The sequence below is a fragment of the Pongo abelii genome, chromosome 19 (genome assembly GCF_028885655.2).
Source record: "Pongo abelii isolate AG06213 chromosome 19, NHGRI_mPonAbe1-v2.0_pri, whole genome shotgun sequence".
Taxonomy (NCBI): Eukaryota; Metazoa; Chordata; class Mammalia; order Primates; family Hominidae; genus Pongo; species Pongo abelii.
Window position 1 is genome coordinate 93,672,237 of NC_072004.2, and position 17,400 is coordinate 93,689,636.

The window sequence follows — 17,400 nt, forward strand, 5'->3', positions numbered from 1 at the left end:
GGCAGGCTCAGGCTCGTTAGGGACTAACTGGTTCAACCGCCTCTTAGAGATGAGAAGAGCCAGTCCAGAAAGAGGAAGTAAGCGGCCCAGGTGACACAGGCTGAGTGGCAGAGTTGGGTAGGGCGCCTCTCAAGGGTGTGGCCTGAACTCGCCCCTCCCGCAGCAGGCTAGTGAGCCACTGCTGCCCCCATTCCTAGGGACCTGGGAGAAAAGCAGGTGTCTGTTAAATGCCGCGGGGCTGGGCTCCGTGCTGCTCTCCAGTCCCGCAATGGCCCTACTCAATGGCTAATACCCTTTATCCATTTTACAGAGGGGGAGACTGAGGCCCAGAGCGGCAGAGGGACCCACCCAGATCGCCTGGTGCCAGAGAGATGCCGTCTCAAGCCAAGGCCTCCCTGGCCTCTGTTCTGCCGCTCTCCCCGGAGGGCAGGCTGGGTGGAGAAGAGGCTGATGAGAGGGCCCGAGAGCCCCTCCGATTGGCAGGGGTGGGGGGCGAGGAGCTGAGCGACCCAGATGTGCCCCTCCGCCCCCTCCCTTGTTTTCAAGCCTGCTAGGTACTTTTCACTGAGCGCTTCCAGGAAGAGCAGGCGCCCAGATCTCTGGCCTTGTCCTGGCACAGGCTGCTGCTGCTTCCGGCCCCCGACCCTTCCTCTCTGCAGCAACCCAGGGGGAGGTATGCCATTGTGAGTGCCCTGGTGGGCACACTGAGCTGGCAGAGATGGAAGTCCCAGAAGGGTGGGGTGGGGGTGTCATGCCATGGTGGAGGAGTTTGGGGCCACTCCTTGCCTGCCTCAAAGGGGGCCTGGCTGAGGGGGTTTCTTGACCACAGGGGCCAGGGCTGCCTAGGGTGGCGCAGGGCTGGGCCTGGAGTTTGGGATGCAGGCTTGTTAAACAGAAGGCAGAACCCCAGGTTGGGAGGGGCTCAGCTTGCAGGCCCAGGACCGCAGGCCCACTGCCGGTCCCGCGGGCCCATTGCCGGTCCCACGGGCCCACTGCCGGTCCCACGGAAAGACAGGTGAGAAGAGGGGTGGCCAGCACACACTTGAGTCCCCTCGGGCCACAAAGCCTGGGGCATGCTCACCGTTATGCAGATGGACAGTTGAGGCGGCTGCAGGAGAAGGGTTCCCAGGGCCTGTGCAACACGTGGAAGCACTAAACGGCCCCGTTTGGGGTTTGGGGGCCCTTCCCGAGTCTTGAGAGGTGTGCTGGGGAAGGTGGCAGCCTCTCGTAGCTTGATTTTCCTCCACCCTGCCACACCCCTAGGTCCGTTTATTGATTCAAAGGTTAAGGAAGCTCCTGGGGGCTCGAGGGGGTGGCACAGTTTTGTTGGGGCCCAGTGAGGACAAATCTGGGGGGTAAGCGGGGCCTCCTCTTCCTCCTGGTGTTTGAACGTTTACCATCCCACGTGGGACCATTGTGCCAATTTGTCCTTACGTAAATCACTTGTGCTGTGTGCAGTATACGCCTTTTATTTTTCTTAGAACTTTTCAAAATAGGTAACACATGCCCGTCTGTCATAAACAGTACAAAGGTGAGCAAACACTGTCACCAGCTGTGCGCGTCTGTCTGTCCATCCAGAGGTGTTCTGAGAGCGTGTGTGCACGTGTGTGTGTCCACTGTGAAGTCATCTGCAGATACACAAGCCTACTTCTTATTCCCAGATCAGCACAGGGAGTGGGGAGGGCGGCCTGGGTCTCCGTGTTGGAAATGGGGGCTGGCTTCGCGGGCATGTCCTCTCAGCTTGGGAGGAAAGGTGTGGGGGACTCTTCTCCTCCTCCTGGCCCCCAGCTGCTGCTGAGGAGGCTTCTCCTGGGGGTTTGCTGGGAATCCAGGGGTGTGAGCCTAACTTCAGACCTCTCACAGCAGATAGGCTTGGGCTCTGGGGATAGGACACTGGGGAAGACACACCGAGGAGGGGCTGCTGGGACCACCAGAGTTCCCAGAGAGTGTGTGTGGCGGGGAGGGTGTGCTGCTTGCCCCTTCTCTTCCAGAACAGACCTGCCCACCTTGCCTCCACGTGTTCTGAGGGGTGCGGAACTTAGCCAGGCCAGGTAACTTCTTCACTCTCTCATTGGCCAGCCACAACCCTCACCCTCTGATTGGCCGACCCTCACCCTCTGGTTGGCTAGTGGACTCCCTCATGCTCTGATTGGCTAGTCAACTCCTTCACTCTGATTGGCCAGCCACATCCCTCACCCTCTGATTGGCTAGTTGACTCCACTCTGGCCAGTTGATGCCCCACACTCTCTGATTGGCCAGTCAGTGTTCCTCACCCTCTGAATGGCCAGTTAACTCCCTCACTCTCTGGCTAGTCTCCACAGCGATTGGCCCAAGGGTTCTGTCTGTGTTCATGGTTCTCTGAGTGTCAGGCTTTGCAGCTGTGATTAGGAGGCAGATGAGTGCCTCCCAGGGAAGAGACAGTGCATGGTTCAAGGTCACCCAGAATAGACAACATGACATCAGGCTCAAATGGTGCTGCGTTGTTTACAGCAAGAGGAGAGAGCCTGTGCACCAAATCCGCTTCAAAGGTGGTTCCCACGGTTGGATCCACTGGCCCAAGTGGGCCTCTTTCTTCGATTTTTCTTAGAACTTTTCAAAATAGGTAACACATTCCCGTGTGTCACAAACAGCACAAAGGCGAGTTAACACTGTCACCAGCTGTGCGCACGTCTGTCCATCCAGAGGTGTTCTGTGTGTGTGTGTGAGCAAGCGTGTGTGCGTGCCAGAAACGAGCCGACTCAGAGGCCCTTCCCCCAGCATTGAAGGCTCTTGCTCCTCTCGCCACAGCAAAGCCCTTTCTCCAGGGATGGCCCAGCTCTGCCAGGTCCTGGGCCCACTGGCATCCCACTCTGGCATGTTTATCTGCACCACCTGGTAGGTGCCCCTGCCAGGGGCCTGACCTCTGTGAGGACAGGGGCCTCTCATCAACTCAGGCCCTATGCCCAACCGGCATTTATAAATGCAGTAGGCAGCCCACAAGAGAGCCCCCATCTGTCCTCATCTCCTGGTGCTCACCCCTCTGTAGGCCTTACCACACTGAGTCAGAGCTGACTTGGGTGTCAAGTAGGAAGCACCAGTGTGTGAGGAGGTCATAAAAAGGCAGCTTCTGCCTCGGTCTCAGACTGCTCACCCTAGGGGAAGTAAGTCCTCAGACTGTGAAGATACTCAGGAAGCCCTGAGGAGATGCTCACATGGACAGGACTGAGGCCTCTGCCAACAGCAGCAGCAGCGTGTCAGCTGTGTGAGCACACCACCTGCGAGAGGATTATTCAGATAATGTAGTTCTCACTGATGTCTTGACTGAAACCTCTTGAGAAACTCCAAACCAGAACTTTCCAGCTGTAAGCCACTCCCAAATTCCGCCTCTCCCCCTTTTTTTTTTGAGACAGGGTCTCACTCTGTCACCTAGGCTGGAGAGCAGTGGCTCCATCTCGGCTCACTGAGGCATGGCCCTCCTGGGCTCAAGTGATCCTCCCACCTCAGCCTCTCAAGTAGCTGGGACCACAGGTGTGAGCCACCAGGCTTGGTTACTTTTTTTTTTTTTTTTTGAGACGGAGTTTTTGCTCTGTCGCCCAGTCTGGAGTGCAGTGGTGCGATCTTGGCTCACTGCAACCTCTGCCTCCCGAGTTCAAGCGATTCTCCTGCCTTAGCCTCCCAAGTAGCTGGGATTACAGGTACGTGCTACCGTGCCTGGCTGATTTTTGTATTTTTAGTAGAGATGGGGTTTTACCATGTTGGCCAGGCTGATCTCCCACTCCTGACCTCAGGCGATACCCCACGCCTCGGCCTCCTAAAGTGCTGGGATTACAGACGTGAGCCACCACACCCGGCCACCTGGCTACTTTTTGTTTTTGCAGAGACGGAGTTTCACCATGTTGGCCAGGCTGGTCTCAAACTTCTGGGCTCAAGCTGTCCACCTGCCCCGGCCTTCCAAAGTGCTGGGATTGACTACAGGTGTGCGTGAGCCACCACACCCAGCTCACTCTCCAATTCCTAACCCACAGTGCTACAGGAAATAATGATTGTTGCTTTAAGGCACTATGTTTTGGGGTCATTTGTTATGCAGCAATGGATAACCAACATAATGCGCTTTTGCTGGTGCTTGTCCCAGACAGGGCAGTAAGGGAGACATGGAATTACAGGGGCTTAGAGTTACTGGCTTTCTTCTTCTTCTTCTTTTTTTTTTTTTTTTGAGACGGAGTCTTGCTCTATCGCCCAGGCTGGAGTGCAGTGGCGTGATCTCTGCTCACCGCAGCTCCACCTCCCAGGTTCATGCCATTCTCCTGCCTCAGCCTCCCGAGTAGCTGGGACTACAGGTGCCCGCCACCATGCCCGGCTAATTTTTGTATTTTTTTTAGTAGAGACGGGGTTTCATTGTGTTAGCCAGGATGGTCTCGATCTCCTGACCTCATGATCCGCCCGCCTTGGCCTCCCAAAGTGCTGGGATTACAGGCGTGAGCCACCGTTCCCGGCCTTCTTTTTTTTTTTTCTTTGAGACGGAGTCTCGCTCTTGTCACCCAGGCTGGAGTGCAGTGGCGCGATCTCAGCTCACCGCAACCTCCGCCCCCCGGGTTCAAGCGATTCTCCTGCCTCAGCCTCCTGAGTAGCTGGGATTACAGGCACTGGCCACCACGCCTTGCTGATTTTTGCGCTTTTGGTACAGACGGGGTTTCTCCATGTTGGCCAGGCTGGTCTTGAACTTCTGACCTCAGGTGATCCACCCGCCTCGGCCTCCTAAAGTGCTGGGATTATAGGCATGAGAGTTGTTGGCTTTCTTTTGATTCTCTGAGTTACCACCTTCTCAAGCACAGGAGAGCAGTTTTGGGGCCCTGGGAACTCCTGTATACTGGATCTTCCACAGTATGGATCTGGATTCTTCTAAGAGACGCAGGGACAGAGGGAGACTCCCCTTTGCCTGCGACATGGACTCTTCTCCCCTTACACTCACTGCAGTCCAAGATTTCTACCATCCCCTCCCTCCCTCCCTCCTTTCCTTCCCTTCCCTCCCTCCCTCCCTTCTCTCTTTCTTTCGTTCCTTTCTTGAGACGGAGTTTCACTCTGTTTTCTGGTGCCCAGGCTGGAGTGCAATGGCGTGATCTCAGCTCACTGCAAAGTCCGCCTCCCGGGTTCAAGTGATTCTCCTGCCTCAGCCTCCTGAGTAACTGGGATTACAGGTATGCGCCACCACACCCAGCTAATTTTGTATTTTTAGTAGAGATGGGGTTTCTCCATGTTGGTCAGGCTGGTCTTGAATTCCTGATCTCAGGTGATCCACCCACCTCAGCCTCCCTAAGTGCTGGGATTACAGGTGTGAGCCACTGCGCCCAGCCCATGCTGTGGTTTCTCGTAGCTCTTCCTCTAGTCCAGGCCCTCTCCTGAGCTCTGTGCTTATATTCCTGGCAGCTTCTTAACCACCTCTTCTTGGGGTCTCGAAGTTGACACTCTTAAGCTAAAGTCTCTACTTTACCATTCTAAAACCAATCCTCCTTCTGGGATTCCTAATAAGGGCTTTCTAAAGCACTGATGTGACTGTATACCTCCCCTCTTTAATACACACACACACACACACACAGAGAGATTTATATACATATATACATATCCAGAATGAAATAGACAAAAATATTAATAGTTATTCTTGGATGATAAAAATATAGGTAATTTTTATTGTCTTTTTCTTTTTTTTTTTTTGAGATGGAGTCTCACTTTCTTGCCCAGGCTGAAGTGCAGTGGTGGGATCTCGGCTCACTGCAACCTCTGCCTCCTGGGTTCAAGCACTTCTTCTGCTTCAGCCCCCCTGAGTAGCTGGGATTACAGGCGCGCGCCACCAGGCCTGGATACTTTTTTGTATTTTTAGTAGAGACAGGGTTTGCTATATTGACCAGGCTGGTCTCAAACTACTGACCTCAGGTGATCCACCTGCCTCAGCCTGCCAAAGTGCTGGGATTACAGGCATGAGCCACTGTGCCCAGCCTCTTTATTCTTTTTAATATTATCACAAGTTATTTATTTATTTATTTACTCGAGATGGAGTTTCGCTCTTGTTGCCCAGGCTGGAGTGCAATGGCGCAATCTTGGCTCACTGCAACCTCCGCCTCCCGGGTTCAAGTGATTCTCCTGCCTCAGCCTCCCAAGTAGCTGGGATTACAGGCACGCGCCATCATGCCTGGCTAATTTTGTATTTTTAGTAGAGACGGGGTTTCTCCACGTTGGTCAGGCTGGTCTTGAACTCCTGACCTCAGGTGATCTGCCCTCCTCGGCCTCCCAAAGTGCTGGGATTACAGGCATGAGCCACCGTGCCCAGCCATTATCACAAGTCATTTATACTTCCTTTCTCTTGTTCTTGATCAGTCTCATTAGAGGTTTATCAATTGTATTACTCTTTTCAAAGAACCATCTTTTGTTTATCTGGATATTTTCTCTTGATTTATCTCCCTCTTCACTAATTCTCTCTCCAGCTGTGTCTCATCTACTATTAAACCTATCTACTGAGTTCTTAAGTTATCGTATTTTTCAGTTCTAGAATTTTCATGTGGCCTTCTTATAGTTTCAAGATTCCTGCCAAATTTTTTTATCTTGCCTTATAATTCCTTGAATATTTTATTTTTTATTTTTTTGAGATGGGGTCTCTCTGTGTCACCCAAGCTGGAATGCAGTGGCACAATCTTAGCTCACTGCAACCTCCACCTCCTGGGAGTTTCAAGCAATCCTCCCACCTCAGTCTCCCATGTAGCTGGGTCTACAGGTGCCACACCTGGCTAATTTTTGTACTCTGAAGTAGAAACAGGGTTTTGCCATGTTGCCCAGGCTGGTTTCAAACTCCTGGGTTCAAGCAATCTGCCTGCCTCAGACTCCCAAAATGCTGGGATTACAAGCATGAGCCACCACACCCAGCCTAGAATATTTAATTAATTAATTAATTAATTAATTTTGAGACAGAGTCTCACTGTCACCCAAGCTGGAGTGCAGTGGCGCAGTCTTGGCTAACTGCAACCTCTGCCTCCCAGGTTCAAGCGATTCTCCTGCCTCAGCCTCCAGAGTATCTGGGATTACAGGTGTGTGCCACCATGCCCAGCTAATTTTTGTATTTTTAGTAGAGATGGAGTTTCACCATGTTGGCTAGGCTGGTCTCAAACTCCTGATCTCAAGTGATCCACCCACCTCGGCCTCCCAAAGTGCTGGGATTACAGGCATGAGCCACCACACTCAAGCTATTTATTTATTATTTTAGAGACAGGTCTCGCTCTGTCATCCAGGCTGGAGTGCAGTGGCATGATCACAGTTCACTGCAGCCTTGAACTCCTGGGCTCAAGTGATCCTCCCACCCTCAGCCTCCTGGGTAGCTGGGACTACAGGCACAAGTCACTTTGTTATCTGGGTCACCTAAGGGTCTGTTTCTTTTGTTTTTTTGTTTTGTTTTGTTTTGTTTTTTTTTTTGGAGACAGAGTCTTGCTGTGTCACACAGGCTGGAGTGCAATGGTGTGATCTTGGCTCACTGCAACCTCCACTTCCTGGGTTCAAATGATTCGCTTGCTTCAGCCTCCCAAATAGCTGGGATTACAGGCCCGCATCACCATGCCCAGCTAAATGTTTTTTTAGATTTTTAGTAGAGATGGGGTTTCACCATGTTGGCCAGGCTGGTCTCGAACTCCTGATCTCAAGTGATCTGCCCGCCTCTGCCTCCAGAAGTGCTGGGATTACAGGTGTGAGCCACCATGCCTGGCCTCTTTTGTCCATTTTTTTTCTCATTTTCAATCACATCTTGTCCCATTCTATGCCTGGTTATTTCTGATTGAGTGGGGGCATCCCATATGAATAACTGTAGAGGAAATTGGAAGCTCTGGGAGACGTCACCTTCCTCCAGAGAAGACAGATCTTTACTTCTGGCAGGCAGCTAGGCCAGAGGCACCCGCCACCCCAGATTGCTGTAATCAGGGATCACAGTGCTTCACAGCTGGCTTCACTTTCATGACCGTCGGTCTACTTCCGATTACCCTTACTCCTAGTGGGTGGCCCCTCAGGGACCCAACCCAAAGCTTGAGGGTTTTTTTGTTTATTTGTTTTTTGAGACAGAGTCTTGCTTGAGGGACTCTTACCAGGGTCTTTCAGCAGGCCTTGAACTTCAGCTTCTGCCCTCAGCCCTGTGTGCCTGTGAAAAGTTCTGCTCAGTTCCTCAGCTCCCGAGCAGATGCGTAGAGGAAAAGTGTCCCAAATGCCAGGCTCACCTCTCTAGGTTCCCTCTTCTCCCAGATCTTGACCTCACAATTCATGACTGCCTTGCAGGCTCTTCAGTACTATCAGATTGTTTGTTTGTTTGTTAATTTGTTGAGACAGGGTCTCCCTGTGTCGCCCAGGCTGGAATGCAGTGGTGTGATCTCGGCTCACTGCAAACTCCACCTCCTGGACTTAAATGATCCTCCTACCCCAGGCTCCCACGTAGCTGGGACCACAGATGCACACCCCACCACGCCTGGCTTCATTTTTTTTTTTTTTTTTTTTGACTGAGTCTGCCTGAACTACCCTAAGAGTTGCTAAAAGTGAGATTTACTCCCAAATCATCTACAATACAGACATATTATTTTGTTAAGCAGAGTAATTTCTTTTCTTTCTTTTTTTTTTTTTTTTTGAGACGGAGTCTCGCTCTGTCACCGAGGCTGGAGTGCAGTGGCGCAATCTCGGCTCACCGCAACCTCCACCTCCCCAGTTCAAGTGATTCTCTCACCTCTGCCTCCAAAGTAGCTGGGACTACAGGCACGCACCACCACACCTGGCTAATTTTTGTATTTTTAGTAGAGACGCAGTTTCACCATGTTGGCCAGGCTGGTCTCGAACTCCTGACCTCAAGTGATCCACCTGCCTCGGCCTCCCAAAGTGCTGGGATTACAGGCGTGAGCCACCATGCCCGGCCCTGAGTAATTTATTTCCTAAAAAGGAAAATACGTATTAGAGGACCACAAGATAAAGTGGAAATCCCTCACCACGGCAGTTAAAGCCCTCACCATCAAGTTCCCATGTCCCTTTCTGCTTCCTTCTCATGTTTCCCTTCCTGAACTCAGGAAGCTGTCACTGGCCACGTGGCCCTGAACAAAGGGCTCCTCTCTGACCTAGAGCGAAGGCCTGCCCTGCTGCCTCCCAAGCTCTGGTGACAGGGGCTGGAAGGGTGTCCTTCCTGTCCCTGCACCCTGTCCCAGACACTGGAGGAACTCAGTGTGTGCTGACAAGCATGGGGGAGGTCCTAACCCTGAGTGTTGTGGGGGTAAAAGGGACCAAAGAGCCCCAGGAGCAGGTAACGCCTCCTCTGCTGCCTGTTTGCTGGGAACACCTCCACTCCCCGCTTCCACCCCAGCCCGGGCACAGGGTCCCGGTCACTCCGTCCTCAGGACTCCAACGGCCTCAGTGCAAACTCCCACTTCCTCAGCACCAGTTCAGTGTCCTGCGCCGAGACGTCACGGTGCCACACGGCAAGCATGGACTGCTCTGTCCATAGGAACAGCGGCATGCACGCCACGTGTCCAGTGTGGGCCACCTCGTCAGCACTCACGGCCCGCAGCCCAGCCGTGCTCACCATTGCCATGTTCGTCTCCACGAAGGTGGGATAAACTGAACAGATGGACAACACCAGCTCCTGGAGTCCTGGGCCAGGTCCTGAGGTGAGCGGAGGCGACCCCAGGCCCTGGCCCTGACCCCATTGCCCAGCAAGGTCACCCGGGAGGCAGGGGGCAGTCCAGTCGCAGTAGGGGAAGGAAGAGCCCCGTGTCCTGACTTGGCCTTTACATCACACAGACTGGGCTCTGCTGCGTTTAGCTGTGTGATCTCAGACAAACCTATTGACCTCTCTGGGCCTGTTTCCTCATTGTGAAGTAGGGACATCATGGGGTTGTTGGGGGACTCAGCGAACAGATGAAAGACCCGGGTTAGAGGCTCTGCCAGACTCTGCAGACCATCACAATCCTGGCCGTCCACCGAGGGCTTCCCCAGCCTGGACTCTGCGCTGAGTAGGGTCTGCTGAAGCAGCTGGTGCCCTGGGTCCCGCCCTAGTGACTCAATGGCCACCCTGAGTCCCAGGATCCAGAAGCCTGCAGGCCTGCTGGGGGACCCCCGACGGCACAGCTCAGGCCAAGTCAGAGGAAGCACAGGGAAGCGAGGGTGGGGCATCCTGTCCAGGCACCTTTGGTGAATCTCTGGGCGTTCCTGTGGTCTTGCCACAGTGCCTGCTTTGTGTCAACCAGTCCCACCAGGGCCACCACAGCCAGCATCCCCACCTGGTGCACGCTTCCACCCAGGGCTTTTTGGAGGCGCCAGGCTTCTTCAATGAAGTCCTTGGGCCTCCCAGCCAGGGACCCCACTGGGGCGCCCAGGCCCTGGGAGGTGGAGAGGAGAGACTCCTGCCAGCTCACATCCCTGTCCTTGGGCCGGGGTGGGGACAGATGCGTAGCCCTGTCTGCAGAGATGTTAAAGGGGAACCTGGGGCCAGCTGCCAGGGATGGAGCTCAGGAATCCAACCCTGCCTCCCGCTGGGGCGCCCCACCCCACCTGTCTGCGGGAGGCCAGCCCAGGGCTTTCTCACCTTGGAGAGGCAGAAAGACACAGAGTCACAGTGCTCCACAATGTGGGTAGGCGGGACATGCAGGGCCAGCGCCACGTTCATCAGCTGGGCCCCGTCCAGGTGGACCGGGGGCCCATAGGTCTGGGCCAGGAGGTGCACCTGGGGACGAGGTGCAGGCAGAGTCAGAGGGGCCAGGCCTGAGGGAGGCATAGAGGGAGGAGGGGCCTGGGCTTAGCTGCCTGAGGAATCTTGAGGGATCAGGAGACCTGGCTGGTGACTGGCTCTGGCGATCTGGGACCCGAGCAGTCAGGCTGTGCTGCCTAAGCCTCCATGCTGGGCTCTGGGAGGGGCTGGGGGTGCACATTTAACCCAGCTTTGTCGCGCACTGACCATGGGCCAAACGACCGTGGGCCAAGGGTAAATGTGTGTCACCTCATTTAGTCTGCATGACAACTCGAGGGAGACGCCACTGCTCCCATTTCACAGGCAAGGAACGCAAGGCTTGGAGAGTTAGGCTGCTGCCTAACTAGCGTCTGGTGAACAGCAGAGCTCAGACACTGCGGCCTCCTCACCTTGCACGTGGGTGGCAAGGACCAGATGGAGGGCACTCACACGAGCTTGTTCCTACAGCCTCATGGGGCGCACGTTTCCAGGCCAGGGCAGCAGGTCCTGGTGCTGCTCTGGGACTCGGCTCTGGGGACTTGGGGGTGGGGGCATCTCTGCTGTTGGGCTGGTGCAGGGACTAGGGGCCCTGACCTGGAGCAATCATTCCCTTTGTGTCTCAGCCTAGGACCACACATGTGCCCTTCCTGTGACAGGTCTGGCCGCTGATGGGTGCCCATGGCATAAATCAGAGGGGACTGAACCCCAGGATGGGCCAGGGGCACAGGAAGCCAGGATCAGGCTGGTGGGGGGCACACAGTGGTGGGGCCGGGCCTACCTGGCGTAGGTAGTCGATGGGGAGGACCGGGACCCCCGAGATGCTGTGTGAGTTCTCCAGGCAAATGAGCTCGCAGACCTGGTGGTAGGGGCTCTGGAGGCCCCGCGTGATCATCCTCTCCAGCTCAGCCAGTCCAGGGTGCAGTGAGGCAGCTCTGGATGGAGTGGGAGTGCACTCTAGCCATCTGTGGGTCAGGAAGGGGATGAGGGCTGAGGGGTCCAGGGGCACCTCTTGGCGGAGTGGGGGGCTCCTCTGGAGTAAGGAGCCAGACCTGAGTCCTGTGTCTGCTCCCCCGAGGCCTGGGCCTTGGAGCCTTTCCTCTGTTCTGTGCATCTGGACAGACGTCCCAGCTGGGGGGCACTGGGCCCCTCCCCTGTTAACTCTTCAGATACTGCTGTCTGGCTCCCGTCGGGAGCGCGGGAGTGCTCCGAGTGCCCACTAGAGGGCACCAGGCACCAAGCACCGCCCAGGTGTCTGCCCGGCAAGCCTGGGGCCAGCCCCAGCTGCTGCCGCCCCCACGTGGCAAATCTGGGGCTCTGCTCTCCTTCCTTCCTCCCCTGGAGAGGCCGCCATCCCAGCCAGCTTCTCCATGGCTGTCCCTTTCTCCCCTCCGCAGGTCCCAGCCTGGTGCCTGGGAAGTGGGTTTGCCCTTGAGCAGCCTGCGCTGGCTGGAGGATGTCCAGGGCCCCAGGTGAACAATGCCTGCTCCTTACCTGAGCCGCCCCACCCTGCTCATAGACGTGGAGGTGGCACTCCTGCCCAAGGAGGAGCTGGGAGCCCCGGCGCCGGCAGTGACACATCACTGAGACAGAAGGAGGGCAGGTCTTGGCATTGAGTCTGGAAGCATGTGGCCCTGCTCAGCGTGGCTAGGCTGAGCCCTAAGGCTACAGTCAACTCACAAATGCCTGAGGCCGGCAAGGAAACAGCACCTTCAAGACACCTCAGTGCCACGTGCCGGAAAACCATCCCATTAAACACACAAGTCTAGGATGGCTGTGCTGCGCTGGGAATCGCTGGGCCACGCCCAGCCTGCACACCTGCACCTGGAGGCCCCTCCACAGAGCATCGCCTGCTGGAGAAGCTGCTGCAATGCTGCTTCTTGGTGGACAAGCAGCCGAGGCACCTGCAGCTGTCAGACGCCGGCAGGAAACAGATGGCACACACACACTGGGAAACTGGCAGTGTTTAATCATGGGACGGTTTATGGAGGGGAGGCAGGAGCAGGGAAGCCCAGAGAACAGGCCTGAGGGGTGAGAGGAAGGTGTGGCTGCAGGAACCCGGAGCCAGGGCTATGTGGAGAGGTCCCTGACGCTGGCCCAGAGGCCCTGGGGACCCTCGGAAGAGGAGCTGGGGAGGAGCAGACCTGCAGCCCCCACTGTCCTCCTCCCCCATCTCCTTCCAGGGCTCCCCACCAACCCAACAGAAATGCAGGAATGTGGTCCACGAGTGTCACAGCCCCCCGTATGCACTGAGGACCTGCTAGGCAGACAGAAGTCGCCCTGCGCTCACCAGAGATGAGGTTGGCCATAGTGTTGGAGGGCACAAAGAGGGTGCGCCCCAGCCCTAGCAGCTCCACAGCCATTTCTTGCAGCTCTGCGGAGGGACAGGGAAGCTGCTGTGCTCGCACACTCGGGTGTCAGCACCGTCCATGCTGCTTTCCCTGTGTCACTTGGGCCACAGCACACCCTGAGCCCAGGTGAGGCCCCTAGCCCAAGGCTCCGGTGAGTGGCTGAGTGGGTTTGGAGCCCCATCCACCAGCTGCACACTCTATGGGCTTAGCGACCACACATCCAGCCCCACAGGGCCCTCAGTCAACTCTGCACCCCACCTACCCTGGGCCATGGCCTCTCCCCGTTCCCCCCAAGAACCTCTCTTGTGGTTTGAACCTGTCCCTGGCAGACCTCACACCTGTCTCACTTCCTTTCCCCTCAGCCCTTTGCAGGTGGGGCCTGTGGTTTCTCTGCTGACTTCCTTTCCTCGTCAGAAGGGGTGAGTGGGGGGCTGGACAGGGTATGAGGGTGCAGCTGGAGGGTGAGGAAGGCTCCCGCTCTTGCTGTAAAGCCCACTGTGGTCCCCCCAACTGTGGCATCAAGTCCTTAGCATGATACTCAGGGCTGGCGTGACCTGGCCTCTGCCCCCCCTCCTCATAGCCTCCTGCACTCTCCACTCCTGCCACATCCCCACCTGCACCCTGAAGACCTTTCTCACCAGTCTGCTTCTGCTGCTGAAGCCCCCTGCCCTGTGAGCCGGCGCTCCCTTCCCTGCCTGGGATGCTTCCACTAAGCCTGCAGGAGGGCTCCTCTGTGAAGCCCCCTTCCCCGTGAGCCATAGCCTCGCCCCATCCTCTGCTTCCCAGGGCACCCTCTCTAGACTCCCATCAACTCAAGTGCCTCCCCAGCCTCTCCTTGAGTGGCAGTGACTTGTTGACATGTGAGGCTGCCTGGGAGCATGGAGATCAGCATCTCCAGCAATGCTGGGTGGCAGCTGGATACATGCTTAGCCCCAGCCATCCCTTAACCCCTTAGCAGACGGACCCTCGGGATTCAACTGGTGACCCCATGGCTTGTCCTGGGCTAGCTGAGAGGTGTGCACACCCCAACAGTCAAAGTGGTTCACTCTGGCAACTCACAACCCAGGGCTGGGGCTGGGGGTTGCTGTACCCTGGAGACACTCCCTAGGTTATTAGAACCCACTCCTTGCAAGGTGCAGTCTATAGAACCTGCCCCTTTCTACATCTATTTTCCATTTGCCTTCGTGGGGGAAGGCAGTGCAGGAGAACAGTTGTGGGCTTCAGAGTCAGAAGACCCGGGTTCAAACCTTGGTTCTGCCATTTACTAAGTATGGGGCCTGGACCGCCTCCCTCCACATCTCAGAACCCTCCTCTGCAAGACTGGACATCACCCATCTCAGGGGGCAGCTGGGTGACAATGCAGGACACACACAACCACCTGGTGAGCCTGTAGAAATGCAGGTTCTCCTAGGCAGGCCATGCGAATCTGCATTTCTTTTATTTATTTATTTATTTATTTTGAGATGGAGTCTCGCTCTTGTTGCGCAGGCTGGAATGCAGTGAGACGATCTCAGCTCACTGCAACCTCTGCCTCCCGGGTTCAAGTGATTCTCCTGCCTCAGCCTCCTGAGAAGCTGGGATTACGGGTGCCCACCACCACGCCCGGATAATTTTTGTATTTTTAGTAGAGATGGGGTTTCATCATGTTGGCCAGGCTGGTCTCGAACTCTTGACCTCGTGATCCGCCTGCCTCGGCCTCTCAAAATGCTAGGATTACAGGCATGAGCCCCTGCGCCCGGCGGGTATCTGCATTTCTAACTTTCAGGTAACAGCGGCACGCACGCAGACGGCAAGCCTATCCTGTGGCAGGTGTTCATTAAACCCATTTATGTCGGAGGTTGCAATTTTTTGAATTTTTGCCATCAGACCTTGGCGATGACCTTGAGCAGTAAGAAATAAATACCTCCCAGATGCTTAGAGTTCCCAATAATGGAACACTAGGCATAAATGGGTTTTAAGCGCCAGGGGAACCACTTCCCCTGCGTCCCAGACCCTCACGGACAGCGCTCCGCTGCCGCCTCCACGACCCCCGGCCTGCACGCCGGTCTTCGCCGTAGTCGTCGTCCCCCACGACCGCCTCGGCCATGACGCGCCTCATGGCAGGCCCGGGCCTGGTCACCTTGTCGCTGCGCAGGCCCACCACGTGGGCTGCGACCCCCGCGCTCCCAGACCCCGCCCGGAGCGCCCCATGTGCCGGGACCGCCGCTCGGGCCAGTCTGCGGAGCATGGCGCGGGCAGCGCCCGACTCCCCACCCCGGCGGGAGCTGCTGACTCCTCTACTCCCCAGCGAAGGCGGCGAGAGCGGGGTGGTCTGTGCGGCCAGGATTCCTAGAGCTGGGAAGCAGGCGCCCTGGGCCTGGGGTCCAGGGAGCGGGCCCCGTGGCACGCTGGGAGTTGTAGTTCGCGCTTTCTCGCGGCAGGCGGGCGTGCGCGAGCCTCTGCGAACGGGCCCCGTGGCACTCTGGGAGTTGTAGTACTCGCTGCGTCGCGGCGGAGAACCAGCGAGCCTGTGACGCTGGAGCAGAAGGTTCTGCTCATTGAAGGAGAAACCGAGGCCGAGCGAGTGTGTGTGTGTGTGTGTGTGTGTGTGTGTCAGAGTCTCGCTTTGTCGCCCAGGATGGAGTGCAGTGACGCGATCTTGACTCACTGCAACCTCCGCCTCACGGGTACAGGCAATTCTCCTGTCTCAGCTTCCCGAGTAGCTGGGATTACAGGCGCGCGCCACCACGCCCAGCTAATGTTTTTTGTTTTTTGTTTTTTGTTTTTTTTGTATTTTTAGTAGAGACGAGGTTTCACCATGTTGGCCAGGCTGGTCTCGAACTCTTGACCTCAGGTGATCCACCTGCCTTGGCCTCCCGAAGTGCTGGCATTGCAGGGGTGAGCCACTGCGCCCAGCCCTTGGCGAGCTTTTATAACGCAGACGCTCATGTGGCATTTGCCGTGTGCCAGGCTCTGCCCCAGGCCCTTTGCAAATGTTAGCTCAGTTAAACCTCCCAACGACTCTAGGAGACAAGCGCTATTGCTATCCCTGTCTTGCAGATGGGGAACGGGAGACGCAGAGCTAACGGACAGCCGGAGGCCACTTGGGTAGGAATTGGTCGGGGTGGGGTACTGCTGTCTCCAGAGGGCAGCCCTAAATCACCGTTTCATGCTGCCCCTAAAACGCAGCCTCCCTTGTTTACCGTCTTCAGTATTGATTTGTTGAGCAAGTTCGGTGCGCCAGGCAGTGTCCAGGTGTCCAGGTGCCAGGCAGGGGGACAGGGCGATGTCTCCAGCCGGGTGTCAGTCTAAGGGGAGACTGCTAAAAGGATGCGTGGGGAGCCCCTCCTCCATAGGCCCCTGCCCCTGGGCGGACTGCCTCCATGGGGGCAGGGTGGTGCTGAAGTTCAAGCCAGCTGTGTGGCCTTGGACAAGCCGTGTAGCCTCTTTGTGCCTCAGTTTCCTCAACTGCAGATTGGGCTGTTGTGAGCATTCAGTGACTGGATATGTATTTGGTGCTGACCCCAGTGCCTACCTTGCTGTAAGCTCAGGGTGGTCACCCCACTGTGGCTATTTTTTAATTTTTTAAGACAGGGTCTCACTCTATCCCCCAAGCTGGAGTGCAGTGGTGTGATTACGGCTCAGTGCAGTCTTGACTTCCTGGGCTTGGGTGAGCCTCCCACCTCAGCCTCCCAAATAGTTGGGACTACAGGCAAGTGCTACTATGCCTGGCTAATTTTTCTGTAACTTTTTGTAGAGACGAGGTCTTGCTGCGTTGCTCAGGCTGATCTCAAGCTCCTGAGCCCGAGTGATTCTCCCTCAGCCCTACAAAGTGCTGGGATTACAGGCGTGAGCCACCACGACCTGCCTAGCTGTGGCTGTTATTATCATTGTCGTTACTGATCCCAGCTTGGAACCCTGAGGGCCCGGGGGCTTTGGGGTGAACTCTGACTCAGTCCAGACTGTGGGGTGCCCTTCCCCGACACAGGGAGCACAGGCACCCATTGCCGCTCAGCGGCTTCTCTTCTTTCTGTCCCCCATAGGAGAAAGTAGATCCAGGAGGGGCCACAGCTGCTGGGCCAAGCGTCTGGTGAGGGTGGCCCTTGGTGAGGAGGACACCCATCCTAGATCAGTCATGGCCAGGCCTCTACCACAGGCTAGCTCCAGGTCAGGCCTGGGGACTTAGGGTGAGCAGAGGTGGCCTGCCCTCCAGAGCTCAGGTCCCAGAGGTGGGGGACAAGATGCTGGCCGTGAAAGGATGGCAGCGAGGGAGCAGCTCTAACAGGCCCAGTCCAGGCAGCAGGGCAGGCTTTCTGGAGGAAGCAGTGATTAGGCTGACCTTCGAAGATGGAGCCGACTTTGGACAGA

The 17,400-nt window shown here is 56.2% G+C and overlaps 1 protein-coding gene across 1 annotated transcript; it reads right to left on the bottom strand.

The window, feature by feature from the left end:
• Positions 1-9,003: 9,003 nt before the first annotated feature.
• Positions 9,004-17,155, bottom strand: LOC100449110 (uncharacterized). The gene is made up of 6 exons (XM_054535983.2): positions 17,034-17,155; positions 15,052-15,560; positions 12,993-13,076; positions 12,197-12,285; positions 11,484-11,816; positions 9,004-10,702 (listed from the first exon to the last, which is right to left on the bottom strand). The coding sequence occupies exons 1-6, from the start codon at positions 17,153-17,155 to the stop codon at positions 10,391-10,393; spliced, it is 1,449 nt and encodes a 482-aa protein (XP_054391958.2). The 3' UTR covers positions 9,004-10,390.
• Positions 17,156-17,400: the final 245 nt, after the last annotated feature.

Coding starts and splice junctions, on each gene's coding strand:
- LOC100449110 (XM_054535983.2), bottom strand. CDS start 17,155: ATGGGTGTCCTCCTCACCAAGGGCCACCCTCACCAGACGCTTGGCCCA. Junction 15,561..17,033: donor AAGCCGCTGAGCGGCAATGG/GTGCCTGTGCTC, acceptor CCAGCGTCACAG/GCTCGCTGGTTCTCCGCCGC. Junction 11,817..12,196: donor AGCAGGGTGGGGCGGCTCAG/GTAAGGAGCAGG, acceptor ACGTCTGTCCAG/ATGCACAGAACAGAGGAAAG.